General features: G+C 50.2%; 1 protein-coding gene across 1 annotated transcript in view; it reads right to left on the bottom strand.

Moving 5' to 3' along the window:
- Positions 1-7,465: 7,465 nt before the first annotated feature.
- The window catches only part of Qsox1 (quiescin sulfhydryl oxidase 1), a 37,907-nt gene continuing 23,140 nt past the window's right edge, over positions 7,466-22,232 (bottom strand). Inside the window, exons 6-12 of the mRNA XM_005319741.5 lie at positions 21,615-21,760; positions 19,955-20,089; positions 17,898-18,027; positions 15,240-15,362; positions 14,392-14,539; positions 11,563-11,742; positions 7,466-9,271 (exon numbers count right to left, since the gene is read on the bottom strand). Of these exons, the coding sequence (XP_005319798.2) occupies positions 8,508-9,271; positions 11,563-11,742; positions 14,392-14,539; positions 15,240-15,362; positions 17,898-18,027; positions 19,955-20,089; positions 21,615-21,760 (1,626 nt within the window). The 3' untranslated portion in view covers positions 7,466-8,507. The remainder of the gene's footprint in view (positions 9,272-11,562; positions 11,743-14,391; positions 14,540-15,239; positions 15,363-17,897; positions 18,028-19,954; positions 20,090-21,614; positions 21,761-22,232) is intronic.

Below are 22,232 nucleotides of genomic sequence, written 5' to 3'. Positions count from 1 at the left end.
ACTGTTGCCACGGAGGAAGTAGACCCACATGGGTAGTTCTTCGGGCCGGTGGACTTGTAGTTTATCCCAGGTTTTAGGTAATCTCTAATTATTTCCTCAGGATAGATTTTTGAGCAATTTTGACAATTAAAGGAAATAAATATTTTAAAGGTTGATGCATATTGCTACCTTATTTTCAGAAATGTTCTACAAATTACACTATCACCTTTGCAGCATCAAGTTGCATTATTACATGATATATTAACAATGAGGGCTGGCGTGGTGGTGCATGCCTGTAATCCCAGAGGCTCAGGAGGCTGAGGCAGGAGGATCATGAGTTCAAAGCTAGCCTCAGCCACAGTGAAGCACTAAGCAACTCAGTGAGACCCTGTTTCTAAATTAAAAAAAAAAATAGGGCTTGAGATGTGGCTCAGTGATTGAGTGCCCCTGAATTCAATCCCCAGTACCAAAATAAATAAATAAATAAATAAATAAATGAAAAAAATTAGCAAGCTGGATGCATAGTGGTAACACATATAATCCCAGTAACTTGAGACCCTAAAGTAGGAGAATTACAAGTTCAAGCCAGCCTGGGTAACTTAGACCTCATCTCAAAAAAGGTTCAGTGTGCACATTTTTTTTACTTCTTTGGTTATTAAAGTAGAATATTGTAATATTGTTTAATATGTTTATTGATCTTTGTATTTCTTCTTTTGTGAATTGACAGTTCATGTTCTTGGTTCATTAAAAGTGTTTTTGATTATACAAGTAATATTTAATAAAAAATTGATGGGGGCTGGGGATATGGCTCAGTGGTAGAACACTTGCCTAGTATGTGCAAGGCTCTGAGTTTGATCCCCAGTATTGTTATCAATAAATAAATAAATTAAAATTAAAATTAAAAAAATAAAGAAAAGAGAAGAAGAATATAGATAAGTAGAAAGAAAATGCTCATAACACCACAGACCATTAACCATTATTACCATTTTGGTGTATACATTCCAGGTTTTCACTCATACATTTAATATCTATAAATACATGCGTATGTGTGTTCACATCTTGTTAAAAATAAGAACAAATGATATCAAACCTTTTAAACTTGATTGTTTTTCTTAAGAATGTGGTATAAAAATAATTTCAGTTTAAAAGTATGTATTATAGTCATTTTTTAGTGTCTGCATTGCATTCCATTGTTACGATGTACCAAAATTTAATCAATCTCCCATTTTGGGCTTTAGGTTAATCTAAAATTCTTCGATATTAATTACACATATTTCTCATACAGCAAATCTTAGTAAACATCCTCAATTACTTCCCTAAGATAAATTCCAGAAATAGAATTGCTGGATCAAAGGTTATATATATTTTCTTAAGGCTTTTAAGACATTTTACCAGTTACATTTCATTATGAATTACTATACATATTTCCGAAAAATTGCATCCATTTATGCCTCCACTGACAGTATCTGAGAGGACTCGGGGGCAGACTGTGTTTCTTAAAATGGTCTCAACATTATCTCCCGTCTCACATGGTTTTCCAGAACTTTTTCAGGCCCTTTTCAAACAGTGTAGCCAAGGACATCCCCTTGAACCTGCGCAGACCTTTTACCTGCACCCTGGGGGAGCCACCGTATCTGCCTCAGTGGATGAAGGATGGCAAAAGTAATGCTATGTGACTTCTGAGGATAGGAGGTAAAAGTGCTCCCACATCCACCTCGTCGTCTTTGGATCTGACCTTGAGTCCAGCCACCATTTGTGGGCATCCCACGGAGAGAGACCCATGTGGAGAGGAGTGAGGTGTCTGCCCTCAGCTCCAACCAAGCTTCCAGTCAGTCGACCACCAGTGCCCACTTGCCAGGTGGTCCCACTCACTACTGCGTGGGCAGACAGCTGTTCTGCTGAGCTCTGCTCATGTTGCAGATTCAGGAGCAAAATTAAGACCACTATTGTTCCAAACCTAAGTTCTGGAGAGGCTCTCACCCAGCAGTAGAAACAGATACTTCTCTTTCCCTTCACTGTGGCTAACACTATTATTGTTGTTACTTATTGAATCTTTGCCAACAGGATAGGCAAAGAGTGGCAACTCTCATTTGGTTTCCATACTTTGACTCATTATTTTCAATGGGGCTTTAGTGCTTTTCTTATTTACAATAGAATATTAAGGTCCTTTAATCCTATCCATCTTCCTTTCAGTTACCTTTTTGTTTGTTTGTTTAGTGGTGCTAGGAATTGAACCCAGGGCTTTGTGCATGCAAGGCAAGCACTCTACCAACTGAGCTATAAGTGTTGGCTATATTTATCTTCCTTTCAAAAGGCTTATTTTGTTGCAAGAAAATTCAACAACATTTAAGCCAGACTTGAACCAGGCTACTGGGGCACCCCTCTTAGTGTTCATATTTGGTGTATATTCTTCCAGACTAATTTTATATATATATAAAATTTATATACTCACATGTATAATTTTATATTATAAAATAAATGTTATATATGATTTTATATATAATATATATGTATATAATTATATTATAGGCATAATATATCCATATATTTATATATTATAAAAATATATATTAAATATAATTATATGTAAGTATATACATATATTTTATAGAAATGGGTCCTTCTTGGACATCTCCAGGTCCTATGTCCTGCAGGCGTAGCTCATTCTAAGACTTCTTGCTGTGCAAGAATAAGATTTCTTTTCCAGTTACTAAATATTCAATAAGCCATTTGATTTTGTTTGCTATTTCAACTTACTTTTAAAGAAGTGATGTCGAGTGAAGTCTCGCCCTGATTTCCCCTCGTTTCCATGCTTTCAAAAACAGCGAGATTGTGAACCAGTCATGAGGACAATGTGCTGCGCATTTCCAAAGCGAGAAGGATTTTTAAAGTTTTCACCATAGAGAAATAATAGAAGGGATACATTTACATGGATATGAACATTACATAGTGTATATTAATCTATCAAAATATCACATTATCCTATTAATATGTACAGTTTAAATGTTTTTATGTATCAGTTAAAAAGGTTTAAAAAACTGAAAAGAAAAAAAAAAGTGAAGCATACAAATGTGTTTTCCTGACTTTTTGTTTTCTTAAATCTCTTTTAGTTCTAGATGGACTCAGTACCTTTATTTATTTATCTTTATGTGCTGCTGAGGATGGCGTGCCTCATCTGTGCTAGGTGAGTGCTCTACCACTGAGCCTCAACCCCAGACCCACCTTCCTGTCTTTTTTGTTGTTTTGCATGAGTTTTGGTTTTTGGTGTGAAAGTGGGATCTTAGCTGAACTTGCCCCCAAATGATTCATATTGTCAATCTCAATGGTAAACAATTGCCCCCAAGGCAGAACTCTGAGACCACCAGAACCTTGAGAGGACTGACAACTTGGTGGGGACATTGTGAGCAAATTCGGGCTGGGTGAGATTTTCAGTCCCTTCCAACTTCGAGCTGCTCCTTCATGGTGGGTGAGAGGCAAGCGGCACGACGCAGAGGTGAAGTTTAACTGCAACATGGGAGGCTGCTGTCTTTGGGAGGAACTCGGTGGCTGTAGGGGGAGGCCTTTGCCCTCAGGGGTAGATGATCAAGTCCTGCTGGAGAAGCACTTGGGTAGATCCCCCAGAATCGGAATCCATGTAGATGCTGAGAGTCTTCCTCACTCCCCCAAAGACTGCCCCTTGGCTCTTGTGTCCTGCATCCTCAGATGCCCCCAGCTGTACCCTGTGACCTCCAGACTCTTTTCTGTGACCCACGCCTGCCATCCCCCAACCCACCCTAGGCAGCAGTGAATCCTAGAAGGGGACCATGAGGATGACCAGAGACTGGGCCATCCGCCCCGTGCAGTCCCAGAACTCTCTCTGGGTCACCAGCACACTCCTCAGAGAGGCCAAGCCTAAGAGGAGGTTTCCTCCACCCTGAGCTGTCACCAGGGCTCCAACAGCTGGGTCCTTCCATTAAGGAGACCAAACTACCAGGTCAGTCAGAGGGCTTAGGTCCAGCAGGGCCTGGAGGGATGAGGGGACGTGTTCCCTCTTGGGTGTGCAGTGCAGGGGGAAGCACGTGTCGGGATGGGATAGGCGAGGTCAGGCTGGATGCCCAGAAGCCCGACCTGGTGTGAGGACACAAAAGCAGGCACAGGTGGGTGGAGTGCACAAGCTGTTTCCTTGGGACTTGGCTTAGTCCTGAGAGCTAGGGCCAGAGTCCTGCTGGCCTGACTCCACAGCAGCCTCCCCTCAGAGGCAGTGCAATGGGAGGGGAGTCCAGAGGCTGGGGCGAGGGGGGGCGGTGCTTGGAGGCAGCTCTGGAGGGTCACTGTGAGAGGAAACTCAGTGGGGGTAGGCTGAGGAGGCCTAGGGGTACAGTGTCCAAACTCTCAGGCTGTGAGAACTTTCCTCTTCCACAGCTGTCCTGGACCTCCATCAGGACACAAACCAAGAGGCTGTGGCTCCTTCAGCCAGGAGTCATCTGTCCTGGAGGGCCCTGCAGGGCAAACCTCACCTCAGCTCCATATTGAGTTGTCAGTGAAAGAGGGGCCTGGACCCCAGTGGGCAGCAAGCTAAGTCTGTGGCCTCCTTTCATGAGTGAGGAAGCTGAGGCTGAGAAAGTGAATGGTTCACCCAAGGTCATGTCCATTGGTCAGTGACCCCTCTTCCATCTAGCCCACCATGAACCTTAGACAGGACACTCTGCCCCCATGTAAGGAACAGGCAAGAGCTCCAGAAGAGGTGGATTTCTTTGAGGATGTCCCCACTCCTTGCCACCAACACACCACACCCCAGAAATCATCCCAAATGGTCTACTTACTCCAGTCAGGTGCCAATCACCAGTCTAAAAATTTAGAAAACCCAAAGAGTAGTTAATGTTCTTATTGGAAGGAAACAGGACTGGCATGTTCAGCTCCAACACCACCAGAGTCTCGGAGAGAATTCTGTAACTGCTCTAAATGGAACAGAATATGAAGAGAATCGTACATCAGAGCTTGATGGTTGAGAGGGCGGATCTGGGTTCAAGACCTAGATCCATCTCTTGCCATTTGTGAGAACAAAGGCAAATTTATTTATTTGGGTGGAGATAAAGGGCATAGGACATTTGTTAATCTCCTTAAACCTCAATTTCTTCATCTAGGGCTGTTGGGGGATTAAATGAGATTTAAATGAGTGCAAAGATTAAAACTGGTAATTATTGATTCTGCAGTAGTATAAACATTTTGTAGATAGAAACAAACTCCAAAGCTTCTTAAAGCCCGCCTCATGAAGAGCTCCACCTCTGTGGAGGTGGATGGGAGCAGGGTGGCATTATTTCCACTGAACGCCTTCCCTGAGCCCTGGACAATAGTACCTAATGTGGTGGCCCAAGGGCTGGCACCTGGAGGCACAACTCTAGGGACACCTTCACAGAATATCCTGTGTGAAAGCCCCCCACCCCAGCACACGGGGCCCTTTGAGTTTGTTTTAGTAAGACAGGAACTGGACGTAAACAATGGGCTACCATCATTGAGCACTTACTGTTTGCCCAGCATGGAACAACTGTCTGGAAATTTCGTAGTTTATTGTCACTGACAGGGGACCTAAAGTCACACAGCCAGTGTCAGGAGCTGGACTCACACCTGGATGTCAGATGCCAGAGTCCATTCTCTTGAAGGCTGGACTTGACTCCCCATCTCCAAGGCCAGATTTAAGGGCTCCCTCTGTGCCCACCAGCACTTGTGCTCCCTGGTTCATGCCAAGACTTCTAGGGAGGAGCCTGGCCAAAGGCAGACGCCTGCTTGGTCCCCCAAGATGCAGAACCAAGTGAAGGTCCCTAAGGCTGTGGTCCCTGTGCACCTGCACATTGCCACCCAGCCCCCACTCCCTCCACTCTGGCTCACACCTGGGCCAGGGAGACATTCCCTGATGTCCTCCCTGCTGCTCTCCATCCTCCAGAGGACACTTCTCAAAATCTGGAGTCCTTTCCTGGCAAACTCTGTTGTCACACTGGGGGCAGGTCGCTCCTGTCTTATCCCCAGCCTTTAGCCAAACAGGGCATTGAGCTAATCCTTAAAACTTAAAAAGAAAGCCCTTTGTTGGAATCCTTTTTTCTATTCCCATTTTTCTTTGTTGAGCAGGGCACATGCTCCCCCTTCTGCCTTTGGCCAGACTTCCCCTGTTTTCCTTGCTAACACCCACTCACCCTTCCCACCCAGCTCCGCTGCTACCTTGAGGAAATCGTCCCTGAATCCTTCAGGAGGTTATGTTGGACAGAGGCTCATTTCTTTGTCTGGGTCCCCCAAAAGAAGCCTTTGCTTATAGGGCTCCTCTGGGGACCTCCTCTTCTGTCATGGAAGCCTCCTAAGGGACAGAGAAACAACCTAGAAAGACGCAGTGAGCCCAGGTCCCTGTTTGGCAGCCTGTGTTGGGGAGGGGACCAGCTGGTCGCAGGCTGGCTTATCGAAGCTGTGGACAAGAGCCCTGGGGAAATCAAAGTGAAAGGCAGCGATTCTGCTGAGGAGTCCCGCCCCATCTATCAATCAGAGGGACTGGGACAGGGCAAAAAGAAGCTCACTGTGACACACAAATCCACACCACTAAGTGGGTCCCAAATAAGGTCCAGTTTCTTGTCTGGCCTTGTGGACAGACACTTTGCCTGGGGCAGCCACACCAGCATTTCCAGCAGAGCCCCAGACCTAAACATCAGGGTATGGTTTTGGAAATATGGCCCCTGAAAAATCCAGGACTTGCTAACAGAACCCTGTCCTTGCTATTGTGCCTGGGAGCTTCCTGCACCCTACTTGGTCATGTGCGGGCCTGTAGGTCTCTGATTCCCAGCCAGGTCCTAGATAGCCTGCCCAGGATGGAGGGAGCAGGTGGATGACCCCAGCTGAAGAAGAGAAACCACCCCAGGAGCTAAAGAGATCAGGTGACACAGCAAGGAACAAGGGACGGAGACCCCTGCCTACCTCCCCCACAGCTGCCCCAATACAGGGGGTGTCCTTGGCCTTTCACCTGCTCCACCCATGCAGAGGCCATCTGAGCTGTGTGAAGATGACAGAGAAAACCCCAAATCCGATTGAGGCTCCTGCTCCCCCTTAATGAGGTTCATTACCAGTTGCTCTGATCCTTGTAAAACCAGGCAGGCTGGATTAGGGGCAAGCTCTCTAATCTGAGACCCCTCCCTACTGAGCAGCCAGCCTAGGCCAGCCCAGATAAACAAGCCCTTCCTCCAGGAGGAGCTGAGCCAAGTGCACACAGCCTTCTCAAGGCCCTGGGCAGGCAGGCGTCCCAGGGAGGGCTGGAGAGTTCAGGAGACCGGCTGCACATCACTCAGGCCCATGCCAAGGCCTATGGAGACTGGAGGGCCCCTGAGCACTGTTGGCAGTGGGTACATCTCCCGTGTTCTCATCCTTGCTGGGAACTGTATGCTGGCTGTGTACAGGCAAGGTTGGGCGCTATGCATCCTGCCCAGACCTGGCTCCTGGTCTCCAAGGAACAAGTGAAAGAACACACAGGCGCTGGCTTAGCAAGAATAATTTATTCCGTAGCCTCCTCTAAGCAGTGGGGAGTGGGAATCAGCATGTGTACAGCCCATCCTCCTCAGACCCTTTAAACCTCTATCCCTGGGAGGTGGAACCCTGAAAGACAGGACACTCCCCTGTCAGCTCAGCGCCCTCCACATCTGAAGGTTAGCATGGAACCCCCCCCCCCCCAAAAAAAGACCCAGCTGAGAGGGTAGAGCCCAGTGGGGAGAAGGCAACAGCTAAGTGCCTTGGCATTGAAGATCCAGCACCCTTCCCCACACCCTACCACCATCACCCCCTCAGGCCACCAATTAAGCCACATACCTTCAGCCCAGCAACTGTCACCTGCCCAGTGGGGCAAGGCCACACCAACCCCAACCTACACTCTTCTTGTAGCAGATATCCTCACCTAGAAAGCATTATTTCCAGAAGCCTCCAGTCCCCCCAACCCCATCCCAAGCCAAGAGCCCCAGGCAGATCTGAGGAGCTAAAGGCTGGGCAGGCCAGAAAAGGTCTGAGGTGGTCCCCGCCCCCTTTTTTCAGGTGTAGAGACCTCTTTGCGTCCAGAGGGAGAGGGGTGGATGGAACCCTGGAATGCAGTGAGGAGGTCCACTCAGCCCACCCAGACTGGGCGGCCCTCCTCTAGATGAGACACCTTGGAAATTCTAGGCTCACTTGCCCAAATTTAGGGCTAAGACCAAACAGAAGAAATTGAGGCTTCAGCAAGAACCAGGCAGGGCTTCAAATAAGCTGGAAAACAGGAATGTGGTGTAGAGGCCAGGGCTGTGCCTAAGCCCCATGCCAGAGGCTGCCCTCCTGCCAAAGGGCAATGCACCTGGACCTGCTCCTGTCTTTTGTGTCTATGGAACTCTCCTTCCCAGCAGACCCAGGGGGTCCACCTGAGCAACTGGTTTTCCTGGACTTCCCACCCTCCTGGGCTGGACAGGGGCAGAGGCTGGAAGAAGGTAAGGGGGCAAGGGGCCAGAAGAGCCCAAGAGATGGCAGCTCTCTTTCCTGCCCCTCACAAGCTGAATGGTTCAGGCTGCAGAGTAACCAGCATGGACCTTCAGGGCTCTCATCCTGGCCCGGAAGTAGGTATACACTGCCAGCAAGCCCATGAAGGACAGGGAGTAGAGCCCCACACAGAGGCTGATGTCCAGGTGGGAGAAGCCCCCTCCTAGCACCTGCAGCCACTGGCCGTGGCCTGACACCGCTAGAGCCTTTGGCTCCCCCTCAGGGACGTGGACTAGCTGCTTGAAGCCTCGGCCTCCTTGCCTCAGTGCTGCAGGGCCTCTGTGGTTCTCCTCAGCCCAGGCCCCAGCCAACAGCTCCCTGGTGTCTCGCTTGTTGAAGTGTCGCTGCTCCTGGGGCTGCTCTGGCACACCACCACGGAGCTCTTCCATGTGCTCAGGAGCAGCTGTGCTCACTGCAAGGCCAGCAGGCAGCTCTGGGGTGCCACTTGCCTCAGGTCTCTCAGCTGGGACATCTGGGACTGCAGCTCCAGGGGACTCTTTGGGCTCAGCCTGCTCAGGACCCAGTGTTGAATTTCTGGTCACCATTTCCAGCACTCCCATCCCCAGCTTTGGGGTAGCTGCCAAACTCTGTGCACCCCTTCGGGGGGCTGGCCCAGCTGTAGGAAAGTCCAGAACGAGGTTTTGCAGGGAGAAGTGGGCCTTGAGGAAGCTGAGGGTGGCGCCCAGGTCCCACACAGGCTCCCCACTGAGTTCATTATGACAGGCAGAACAGAGTTCAGGAGGTGGCCACTGCACCTTGGGGAACTGCGGGTCTTCACTGGGGGCACCTGGGGAGGGAAGCATACACGGGCAGGCTGTGACTCTGGGCCTGCCCAGGAGCCCAGACCTCCTTCATTCAGAACAGCAGCTTCCTCTTCTGCAAAAAGGGCTCACCATGCCTTCCAAAGGACGAAGGTGACAGCTGCTGGTGGAAAGTCCCCAGAGCCTGGCTCATGGCACCCATCACATGAGGATTCCTGCCCACCACACCTGGCACTCTGTGGTTTCAGCCACTTCCCAGGGGTGACCTGGCCCACTTTACCCCTTTGTGGTTCTGTTGCCTGCCCGTTTACATTCTGGACCAGACATGGAAAGGGCAAAAAATCTTGGAATCTTTTGTACTCTGGTACAAAACAGATTTATCACCCCTTCCCCCATTTTTAGTATTTATCACCCCTCTCCCCCATTTTTCTGAAATTTTCCAAATTTTATACAGTAAACTCTATGACTTTTTATGATTAAAGGGAAGATGTTTTAAGGTAAGAGCTCACTGCTCAGGGCAATTCCACAAGTGCTCCTTCTATACAGCAGCCTCAGGGTAGGCAGGCAGGAAGCTTGAGGCAGGTGTGAGGAGCCTGGGGGCACTTGCTGGGCAGAGTATGGAGCTGTAGCTATGAGGACCCCAGGTGGCCTGCCACCAGATTCAGGCCCAGCACTACTCAGGGATGCCTATAAGCCCATCCTTCTTGTAGGAAGCATCTCTCCTGATAGTTTTAATAAGAAAAGAGTTGTGGACTGCAAGGAGACAGCAGCAGAGGCAAGTGATGGGAATGCCGGAATGGTTATTTTGAAGAGGGATCAGTAAGCAAAGCCTCAGGATGCAGCAACCAATCAGGATTAGGCTGGCACAATGAGCAGTATGTACCTGCTAACTGTCAGTAGGATCTGAAAAGATCCCACCAGATAGGGCGAAAGAGCACTTGCTCCTGGTCCCTGGGGGGGCCCTTGGATCCCAGTCCTCCAGCAGCAGCTGGAGCTTGCTGAGCGATGGGGCTGGAGGGTCAAATGGAACACTTGGTGGCAGGGGTAGGGCATGTGGAAGGGGCAGTGGAGAAGACAGGCACATATCTTCTAAGTCCACCAGGAAGCCCCAGGAGAGCACACCAAGTGCAGGCACAGACGTCTGCACCTGCTCTGTTCAGCTCCTTTAACCAGCTCTACCACCAGACCTCCGCTCGAGGTGGGGGGGTGGTGGGTGGCAGGGGGCAGGGCTGTCACAGCCAAGCACTCCTCTCCACACACTGCAGCCTCCTGTCCACAGATGGCTCCCTTCCCACCTGCTGTCCTTAGAATTTAAAGCTTTTGCCTGTAGGACCCACCAGACTCCAGCACAGGGAAGGAAAGCACTGTATGTCAGGAAGCAGAAGCCAAGGCCGCCCATGTAGGAACCAATCCCTGGCATCTGTCTCTTCTCTAGCCCACTCTATCATGAGTCCTGTCCTGGGAGTGGAAAAGCCCGCTCTCTCCTCTGTGTTAGTTACAGTGAGGCGCCACCAGCCAGAAAGCAGGATAAGGGAGGCAAAAGAGACGGGGACAAAAAACAAATACCAAATGTCTTCTTTGATATAATGAGAGCAACTATGAACAGAGCAGGGAGGAAGAGCAGGAAGAAAAGACTAACATTAAACAGAGACATGAGATGGGAGGGAAAGGGAGAGAAAAGGGAAATTGCATGGAAATGAAGGGAGACCCTCATTGCTATACAAAATTACACATAAGAGGTTGTGAGGGGAATGGGAAAATAAACAAGGAGAGTAATGAATTACAATAGATGGGGTAGAGAGAGAAGATTGGAGGGAAGGGGAGGGGGGATATTAGGGGATAGGAAAGGTAGCAGAATACAACAATTACTAATTGGGCATTATGTAAAATTGTGGATGTGTAACCGACATGATTCTGCAATCTGCATTTGGGGTAAAATTGGGAGTTCATAACCCACTTCAATCTAATGTATGAAATATGATATGTCAAGAGCTTTGTAATGTTATGAACAACCAATAAAAAAAAAAAAGAGACGGGGACAGGCTTACAGAGGGGCTCTAGTGCAGGGGAAAGACAACAGTCTTGGAAGACCAGGGTCTTATGGTGTCACAACCTCAGTTTTCTCATCTAGAAAATGGCTCTTAACGATACAGCATTGGTTGGCAGAACTGGCACAGCAGTGAAAGGGCTCTGTGAGCTGAGAAGCACCGTTGTTACTAACATGGCAGTGAGAGTCCCTCATCTCTGGTCCCCAATCCTGAAGTACCTGCTTCCCAACTATAGATGCCTGCAGCTTTGGGAGATGGCCCTGTCTTACCTGCGAGGCGAGCATTGACCCTGTTGTGGCCAGACCAGAGCCAGAGAACAGCCTCATCCAGGCTCCGGACCCTGTGCATGGAGCCAGCGGCCATCTGCTCGAAGTGGTCAGCGCAGTCCCGGCAGCCGAAGAAGAAGCGCACATAGTTCCGGATGGCCTGGAGGACCTCCTGGCCTGGGGCTGCAGGGAGAGGGGAATGCCATGCGCAGGGTCCTCTGGGGTGCTTGCCCCTGCAGGCCTCACCATGGCTCCCTTCCCCACTGCCTGTCCTCCCCAGCTCTGCCGAAGTCATCTCCTCACAGATACCCCACCTGTGTGACAAAGGAGATCCTTGCCTACTTCTCCCCTTCCAGGAGTCACGTTAGAGGTGACCCCACCTCTTCCCAAACTCCTTTGCCTGGGGTTTCCTTGAAGGTCACCCATCTAGTCCCTCACCATCTACACTCCTCAGCCGTCACTGTGCCATCCTCTGAAACACCTCTTGCCAGAGGCAGTCTCATCTTGGGCCACCTCCAGCAGCATTCACTCAGCTGATTATACCCTCGTCCCTGAAACACTGTTTTGGAGGTCCTCTTGAAGTCTCAATGGCCTCCCTTCCTCAGGCTCTCTTGCTGGCTCCTGCACACCTAGTGGTGGTCTGGGTGGTGCTGGGCCCAGGGCTCCTTCTTCAGTGCTCTTCTCTCTTTTCCCACTAGGGAGCTCATCCATCCCTGAGGCTTTAACTGTCCTCTGCGTGTTAATGACCATGAAGTTAACCCATCCTCATCTCTCCAGGAACTCTGGACTCAATGGTGCACACCTCTGTTCAGACGACTGACAGGCATATGCCAGACCCTGACTTTGCTCCCCCCTCAGAAGTCTTCCCATTACTCGGCTCGTATGACCATCATCCACAGGGGCTCAGGCTCCAAAGCCCTGAAGCCCACTCGGTCCTCTTCCTCCAGTCCATCATTAGGTCCCATCTGTTCCTTCAAACCCTTCCTGAGCCTGACCACCTCTTTCATCGGCACACCAGGAACTACATCCAGTCCACCCCTCAACTACATCCACAGCTTCCTAACTGGTTGCCCGGTAGCCCACCCAGCAGCCTCCCTAGAGCACTGCTCATTTGCCACTCCCCTGTGGAACTGTCTGGTGGTTTTCTTTAATGGGAAACCATGATTGAAAATCCACCCTGAGCAAGGACCCCATGCCCACCCGCCACCTCCTCTGCTGCCCCCTTCAGCCTCAGCTCCCTTACTCCTAGGCCCCGCGCTGGCCTTCTTGGGTGCTATAAACACACAAGCTTGTTCTCTGCACCGGTGCCTGGTTTTAAGCTTGTCTTATGAGCTGAACTGTGTCCCTTCAGAAGTCTTATTTTGAAGTCCAAAGCCCTAGTACCTTAGAATGTGGCTGTATTTGGAGACAGGTCTTTAATGAATTAAGGTAAAATTAGGTTTGAGGTGAGACCTAGTCCAGTAGGACTGTTGTACTCATAAGAAGAAGAACTCTGAAGCCAGACAGGGAGAGACATGTGAAGACACAGAAGGTGACAACCACCAGCAAGGAGAGAGGTCTCTGAGGGAGCCAAGCCTGCCACACCTTGATCTTGGACTTCAGCTTCCAGAATTGCAAGCACCCAGCCTGCGGCATCTGTCACGGCTGCCTGAGCCGGCTACACAGCCTGGAAGGTTCTCTTCCCAGATGCCCATGCCTGCTTCCCTCTGATGAGGATCTCAGCACGGGGCACCTCCTCAGAGAAGACCTCCCCAGCTGGGGCATCTGCACACAGCACCCTGCACACACCACTTTGCTTTATCTTCCTCACAGCCTTCACCATTAACTGCAAGTGATCTAATTTTGTTTACTGCCCCTGGAGTGAACACTCTTGTCACTAGACTACTGGACCCTAAAGGCAGGGATTTAGTGCCTCATAGCTCTTGTGTAACTAGGACCTATGGCAGTGACTGGCACCGTTGGGATCCTCTGACAGATGGATCCACTGACTCTGGCTTCCCACAAGCTCACTCTGCCTCCAGCCCAGGCTGTTCCCCCTGTCCGGGAGTACCTCTTTTCAAGCTGAACCCCCATCCACCATCTCCCTTGCTCTTCCTCCCCTGTGAAGCCCTGCCCTCCAATAGTGCAGGGTCCCCCCCCCTCCCTGGGCTCTTAGCCCTGACACGCAGCAGGGCCCTGTCTACCCTGCCACACCCTCCACTGAGAACAGCGACAGTCTCTATGGACCCTCCAAGAGGAGCCAGGGCCTGATTAAACCTGGCTCTCAGGAGATGTGTACTGAACTGGATGGCCACCCGTACAGTGTTAAAAGCAGGTGTGTGGCATGGAGGTCACCAGAGCCCAGCTGTGTGGCCGGGGGACGGAGCAGGGCAGCAGGGGAAATGTGATTCTCCATCTTCCTCAGGAAAATTATTTTTCAGGGGGAAACAATCACAGTATCAGTTCTGTAGACTGCAACAGACAGACACGATGAACTTCTTTCTTTATAAGAATATAAAAAACAGCATCACAAATGTTTCATGAGGACTAAAAACAAAGCAAGCTATAAGCCCTAACAAAGCCAAGCAGCAGCCTCATGCCCCAGTCTGAGGGGTATCATCCCAGAGGCAGGGGATCAGACTAGGTGAATTCTCAAAGTCCTTCAATTTGGGACCAGTTCCATTCATTCTGGCTATGTGTGGCCAGCTTCCAATGCAGAAATCCCACTGGAGCTCCAAGGTTGTCTCTGACCCATTCCCTAAATATGGGCTGCAGGGAGCAGTCCTACCACCTATCCCTGGGAGGACAGGACAGGCAAGGGGAGCACAGCCACGGGTCAGACCCTGGACTTACCTGGCTCTTGCGAGTGGTCTATGCTTTGCTGACTTGCCTGCACAGTCAGGAAGTGGAAGAGGACCCACAGGGAGCAGGGAAAGCCCCGGAAATGTGGCTCACTCCCCTGGCAGCCAACCCAGTTCACCTTCTTGGCAAGAACAGTGTCCTAAGGAGCACATACAAGTGTGAGTGAGTGCATGATGGAGAGCAAAGGGTGGGAACAGGGGTTAAGAAAGAAGCTTCCAGGAGACTGCAAGTTCAGCACAGATCGCCTCAGAGCTGGCACTTTCCTCCCACCAGCCACCCATCCAAGGTGGCAGATAGAAAACCAATGACACAAATGAAGTCACACCCTCATCCTAGCCTCGACTCTCCATGTGTAAAAAAACAGGTTCACCCAAGCTTTGACACCCTAAACTCTATTTATTATAAGGTCTGCATTTATTATAAGGCTGTAGTGATCCAGTGTGCAGAAGCCTAGAGAGGTAGTGCTGCAGAGGCAATGCCAAGGAGGGTAACAACCTTGAAGGCGGTGCACAGTGGCAGCTAGAAACTCTGGTGCCTCACCGTTTTTCAACCCTAGCCCAAACACTAACCAGCACTACAGGATCCCAGATAACTCACTTAACCTCTCTTAATCTCTGTTTCTTCATTTGCTAAATGGGAACAAAATCTACCTTCCGCTAATTTATGAGGATTAATTGAGATATATGTGTGGGGCTCAGTAAACAGCAGTCTATCAAGTATTAGTGTCAAGATCACCAGAATGCCAACGGTGGAAGAGGTGGGAGATTACAGTGCTCACCACCTGAATTCCCAAAAGTATCAAGCCTGGGGAGAAGGTTTTCACTACCCCCGAGACTCACCTCTTTTCTGCTGTCCAAGGCAGCTTTAAAGAAACTGTAGGGAATTTTCTTTTTCTGTTGCCTCTTAAGCCAGTCATTGACTGAGTGCAGGAAGTTCTGGACCAAGGGCTGGCCAGGGAAATACTGTGAGGAGGACAGGTGAAAATCCAAAGGTGAAAAGCAATTCTACCAGAGTCTCACAATCCTGCAGAGGGCAGGGCCTATTAGATGTGGGCTAAGTTGGGGTTTTCTTCTCATTCCAAAACCATCAAGAAAATATTCTACCTAAAGTACAAACATGGATTCCTTGCTGCCTTTGCTCTGGGGCAGCTGGTTAAGGTCTGAGAAAGGGGAGGAGAAAGGAGAGCCTAAGTGGAGATGAGCCTGCAGGTCTGTTCCAGGAAGGCTCAGGCCTTCGTGCTGACCCTCACGCCACATGCCTCCACTGGGAGGAAGGCCTAGCACTGTGCCACATCTCAAGGCTGCTGGGAACCCGGGCCACAAGTCCTCTTTCCAGCTGGTCTTCTGATGGGGCAGCTGACTGACCCACCGGGTGAGGTTGGCAAAAGATTGTTCATTTGTATTCCACTGGTTGCCAGTGGGGATAGGCAGGGGCCTAGAGCCAAGATCCAAATCTTGATGGTAACTCCCAATGGTCTCTGAGGAACATGAAAAGCTACTTTGACAATAAGTCAACTCAAATCTTATTAGTATCAGCACTTTAAAGCCACAAGGACTCCAGGGAGGAGTGAGAGTGAGTGTGTGTGTGTGTGTGTGTGTGTGTGTGTGTGTGTGTGTGAGTGTGTATGTGTGTGTTTGCATGTATGTACAAATGGGGGAGAAGGAGGGAAACAGCAGTACAGCAGGTCAGATAAAATCACAAAAGTCAAGGGTTATATGTTTTCTCTCATGTGGAAGCTAGGGAGAGGAAAAAGAAAAAAAAAAAGGTGAAGGGATCTCATGAAAATCAAAGGGAGATCAGCGAGTGATGGAAAGGACTGGGGAGGGTAAAGGGAGGGCAAGGAGAATACTGGGAAACGACACTGCCCAATCATATCGCATTGTGCATGTACAAATAGGTACCAACAAACCCCACCATATGTACAACAATAATGCACCAATTAAAAATAGGGAAGAAAAAAACACAGAGACATATAGAGAGGACAATGACCCTGAGAAACCTGCAGAGGAAAAAAAAGCTAAGAAGACCATTTGAGAGAAGGATCCTAGAGACAGGGATTACAACCAAACAGAAAAATCCACTACAGATTTCCTTCTCTGAGGAAGCCCTTAAGTGTTATGAGAAAGGGCTGGAAAGAATCAAGCCTCCCGTGCTCCCTGCACACAGGGTCCCAGACTCATGCAGAGTCCCAGCTAAAGTCAGAATTCCTCACTGACCTTCCCATCATCTTGGCTTGGCACCTTCCGCCTTCTGAAGCCATAGTGTCAGAAGAAAGGATGAAGTAAAAGGCTCTGGACTACAGGGAGCAGGGTAACCCTGGTGACCACACGCCACCCAGTGGCCAGTCCTGCCAGCCACTCCCATGAGAGCACAGGCTTCTGGGAAGGGAGGGCTCCTTCCTTAAACTCGCTTCCAGCACCTGCTGCAGGCTGGGCTGCTGAAGCCTCTGCCCATATCAGGCACTTTCTGGGGCTCACCCTCCCCCTCATACGGCTGCAAACCACCCCAACAAGGGCCAAACGGAAAACCAGCTTTGTGTCCAGTGCGAGGGTGCCATCCTCCTCCTTTCCTGAGGCTCACTGGGGAAGCACGCACAGGTTCCTCTCAGGGCTGGCAGGAAGCTGGCACACAGAATGGCCCTAGACCATTCTCCCTCTAACGCCAGGCCGTCTGCCTTAGGCCTCAAAGAGGTGAGGAACAGGCAGCTCTCAGGCCTCTGAGGAAAGGTCTCCATTATTGGAATGGACTGATTCTGCATGAACCTCTATGAGGGCCAAAGACTATATCTTGCCTTGGGCTACAATCTCCTTCACAGAGTCCTCTCAGTGCCATTCTGGATGAGGTGGGAAAAAGGGACAGGCACAGGAAGTTCCCAAGGGGAGGCACACAGTGGTGCAGACCTATGCCAAGCAGGGCAGCTTGGATCAGCAGTCCAGGGCTTAGGGTGGCCAAACCAACAGTCAGCCCAATGCCCCTATGAGAAGAAGCCGGGCTCTGAGGTCCCTGGGGCATCATCCCTGGGGCATGAAGTCCATCCTAATCAGCATGCCTCCTCCCAGGAAAGAGGAAGACAGTGCTAAGGCCAGGGTCCTGGACCCTCGGCCAGACAAGAAGGAAGACAAGAAAAGTAATTCTCTTTTTCACTATGGTAACCCAGGGGTCCTACTTTCCCAGCGATCCCAACACGGAGTGAGATGCTACACTTTGGGGCTCAAGTGAGGCAAAAGACTTAGGTAGGTGGGCAGAAGAATGACACTGTCACTGAACAGCTGGTCCCTGTGCTCCACCTGGCCCATGCATGGGATGAACTAGCCCTGGCAGTGGGGTACTGGTGTGGGATATGGCTGAGACTAGAGGGTAGCAGCCCAGGTAGGCTGGGGTAGCTGTTGGGTCCAGATCCTGAACCCCTAGAAGGAGGGGCTGGCGTGACTAGGTTTGCAGGCATGCACACTAATCACATCAGGAACTACAGACAAGGGAAGCCATGCCCCACTTACCTTGGCCAACACTGCCACAAACTTTTTCAGGGCCACCAGGCGCTGCCCCTCCAGGACTGAGAATTTGCCCACTTCTGTCCGCAAGATGTAGTGCAGTGCAGATTCCAGATCAGCCATGTAGACCTTGGAGCTGAGGACCCAGAGGAAGGCAGAGTGAAAAGGGAATGAACCACAGGGCCTGGGATAGGGAGGAGCATTCAGGAATAGAGGGAGAGAAGAGGAGGGGTTTGCTAATGGTCACAGAGTCCTTGGCTCTGCTAGCAATTTGCTGAGCAAGCTTGGGTGAATAACTTCACTTCTCTGAGCCTCAATTCTTCATCTGTACTATAGGAACAATAATACATTTTTCATGGGTATGTTGCTAAGAAGATTAAATACAAGTAAAGATGTAAAATTCTCTCAGTAGCTCCTGCCAGTGAGCAGGGACTTCTCCTATCCAGGTCCAGAATCAGTCCTTTTTTCTGACTCATTCATCACACCATCAATGAAAGGCTGAGCTTCATTCGTTTTGTGTTCTGAGCAAAGACCTCTGAGGACAACAGTGCACACACAGAGCTCTGGAAAAGCTGGGCCTTCTTTGGGAGACCAAGGGTTTAGCTGTCACCAAGACTGGGGACTGGTGTGGTGGAGGAGCTGTGATGTATTCAGAGCTGCCACATCTCAGGTCTCAAGGGGACCCCACTTCTTACCTCCTCCAGCCCTGGGGGGAGGGACTGAAGGATCCAGATGGTAGCGTCACCTCATGCCATCATGCTCCCTTGGGGTCAGCTCAAGACTCTGATGGGAAGGGCCCTCGAGCAATGGCTGCTTCTCTACCCCTGCCTCCTGGCACCTGGTTCTGGCCTCAGCTCTAGGGCGAGCTAGTTCTGAGAGCCTGAGCAACTCAGCTTTCCTCCCTGGGCCTCAGTGGCCTCACCTGGAACATAAATCAATCACTCCATTCATCTGCCTCCTATAGGTGCACAGCGTCAACAAGACGAGCAACCAGGTCAGCATGGTGAGTGCCTCTCGGGGCAAAGTCCCCTCTGCCCACTCTGGTGTCCCTGGCCCTCAGTTTTCCTCTCCATAATTGTTTCTGCCTCAAGAAGGGACTCTCACTGCATGAGATAATGTAAGGAAGGTCCCCAGCACAGAGCTGGGCACATCAGCTATTATACTAACGGGTAATAATTATCATATAATCATAACTTCTCTAGCTCACTCATCAGACCATCAGTGAAAGGTTGAGCTTTGTTTTATGTTCTGAGCAAATAATCATAACTTGAATGCTCATAATGACCACTACCACTTCTTGGTTTCTCTTTCTTTCTCCCTTGATTACTAAAAACCTCTCCATTGGTCCTCAACACCCTAAATCCCATATGCTAGATGCAAATTCCTTCTTGAAACCCTTCTAGGACCTTCCCATAAGTTTCTTGTTCAGCCCTCTCATTGACGTCACTTTCCTGACCCCGCTCTGAGCTACACAGATATTTCCCCTTGGTACAGAGCTAAGTGCCAGAGCAGAGGTCCACAGCACCATCTCCCTGTCCAGCAAACAGGATGTCTACTACAGGAGCAAAGCCAAGGAGCTTAAGAGATAATAGCAGCTTTCTCATGCTTACAATCATGCACAAAGATATGAACTACCTGGAAAAATTACTTTCCCTTGACACCAGAGGAATTCCAGTGAGGTGGGCATCTTCCTAGCAGGGATGGGGAGTTGGGTGGGGAGTTGGTTTGCAGGCCGCTGGGTATCCTTCCAAGCTGATCTACTTATTCTTGAATATTCGAGTTTAACTTCAGCCAGGTGGGCGCTGGACAGTATTCCCTCCACGGTGAGGGACATGTATGCTATTCAGCAGTCTCTACATACGTACGGCATGGGGCCCAGTCAGCAGACACTGAGAAAAACAGCTAACTCACACAGCAAGGCTCTCCTATGCATAGCCAGCAGCTGGGCACCCCCAAAGGCCAAGACCAGCCCTTGGGGATGGGGGAGCATAGGCTCAGAACAGCAGATGCTATACCTATGACAGGAACTGGACGGGCAAGTGGAGAACAGGACATGGCCTTACCGATCGGCCAATTTCCACACCGTGGGTGCTACCTTGTCGGCAATGGTAGGTACAGCTGTGGTCTGGGGAGCCGCCCTGGTGAGCCCAGAGAGCCTCTGCAGGTAGGCAGTGTAGAAGGACCTGGATTCCACCAGCCTGTGGGGAAGAGGGCACAGGGAGGCTGATCAATGTCAGAATGAAGCAGGGTGACAGAAAGGCTTATGAAGTTTACAAACTTGGTTCCGTCTTGTTTTAGAGGTCAAAGGTGGGACTCCCAGGCCTCACATCAACCTTCCCATTCACTGCACACTTGGGAAAGCCTCTGGGATACAAGACTGTTGCAGGAAACCATCTGGAAAAGCAGCTATATCCAGGAGGGCCAGGTCAGGAGGGTGTGGGACAGGCACCTGGCAGGGAAGTGGGCCCCTCTGGGCACAGTGTTAGTCCTGCCCATGGACAGGGATGGCTGGGCTTGACTCCCCTCCCCACAGACCCAAGGCTCCAGAAGGCACCAATCTCAAGGCAGCCCCCCTCATAGCCTGCTCTGAGGTGTCATGAGGTGGCATTTCTTCCGGAGGAAGTTAAGGGAGTTTGATAAGTGATTAAGAAATCTTAATAACAATAGCAAAGAACTACCAGGATCCTCCAAATCTCTTGGTTTCTCTCTTCTGATACAGAGGAGTCCTCAAGGGCAAGAAACCTCACCTGAGCACAAACTTCCCTCACTAGGCTCAGGCCACGGGGCAGAAGAAACACCATGCCCAGCAGCAGTACACTGCAGTGCCCATGGGAGCTGGCATCAGGAAACTCTGCTTTCCACTCCACCGTCCTGGCCCAGCATTTATCGATGAGCAGATGGCTTGGGAGCAGCATCGTCACAAACAATTTTCCCCTCCACCAATTCCAAGTGAGGAAACAATGCTTCTTGTCCCCACCAGGACTGGCACTTTCTGGGCCTGCCCAGAATCTAGCCCTACCATCCCCCTGTGGCCATCGTGCTTCCTGAGTCTCTGACAGGCCTGCTCCAGGGCTGCCTGGTGATCTGGGCCAGAGCAAGGGCAAGTGTCCACCATGCCCAGTGTCAGTGTAGGATGGCACTAATGGCCCCGAGGGGCGACTCACTGGGCACCTCAGGCGAGCCTGGATCACCCTGCCCTCGAGCTGCTGCTTGGGGGCCAGGGTGACATCAATCATCTGCCCAGGGAGGGCACCAAGGCACCATCTGGCGCCATTTAACAGGCCATTCAGCAGCAGGAGCCTGACAGTGGGGCTGAGGCTAGCCTGATTGTTTTCTCTCAGCATTTTGGAACAGGCTATTGTCTGGATCCTAATGAACTTTTCTGCAATTAGAAAACCAAAGGGAGGGAGGGTCAGGCATATTTGAGTCCTTGCCAGGCCTGAAGCCTGCCAATGAGTTTGTCTGCGGATAGGGAAGGATGGGAAACAGGATCAGGGCTGGGTGTGGGTGGTGTAGAAGCAGTCAGGACTGAGGCAGGACTTCTGAGCTGTGGAGGCCATAGGGCCCTGTCCCACACAGACGGCAGACATCTATTTCTCCTGTCCTCCAAAGAATCTCCAGGGAGAAAGGATCTGTCTGCTAGGGCTGTGTCCTCTCTAGGTAGGCAGGCAGCAGGCAGAATGAGCACAGGAGGGAGAGAGAGCAGGGAGACAAAGTACTCACACAGGGACTCGGGAGACAGAGCCATTCCGAAACACCAGGTAACAAGATGGGAAGTCAGTGACACCAAACTTGCTCACCACATTGCCCTCTGTGTTCAAGACCCTGCGCACCACCATGCCTTGGTGCTGGGATAGGTCCAGAGTTACCTGCAGAGACAGTAAGACATCTGAGGGGCCACGCCATTGGGTAAAGGGGGTCAGGGGCTGAGTCCCAGTTCAGTGCTGGGTAGGCACCAGTTGGCAGCTATACTCTGTTCAGACTCAAAGCCTTTCTAAGAGTAGACCATAGTGAAGAATGAGAGTCTTGTGCCACCACAAGATTCCAGCCCGCAGGTAACAAGTGCCAAACACCACCCAAGAGGTGGTGCACTTTGTAAGTGCACAGACCTCATACTTTGCATTTCCCAGGGCAGTCCCAATTTAATATAATTTCCTTACCAATAAAAGCAATAGTAAAAGGCCCAGTAAAACATGGGGCTTTTTCCCTTATATTTATAAAGCTTTCTAATTATATTTTTGGTCAGAAAAATATACTTCTTTTATTTTTAGAAAGATATAGGGGACAATATTAGCTAACATTTATCACATACTATGTATTTTATATAGATCATTAAAATCT

The sequence above is a fragment of the Ictidomys tridecemlineatus genome, chromosome 10, assembly GCF_052094955.1.
Source record: "Ictidomys tridecemlineatus isolate mIctTri1 chromosome 10, mIctTri1.hap1, whole genome shotgun sequence".
In the NCBI taxonomy this organism is placed as follows: domain Eukaryota; kingdom Metazoa; phylum Chordata; class Mammalia; order Rodentia; family Sciuridae; genus Ictidomys; species Ictidomys tridecemlineatus.
The sequence above is the reverse complement of the archived record's forward strand: the minus strand, read 5'-3'. Positions and strand labels throughout refer to the sequence as shown.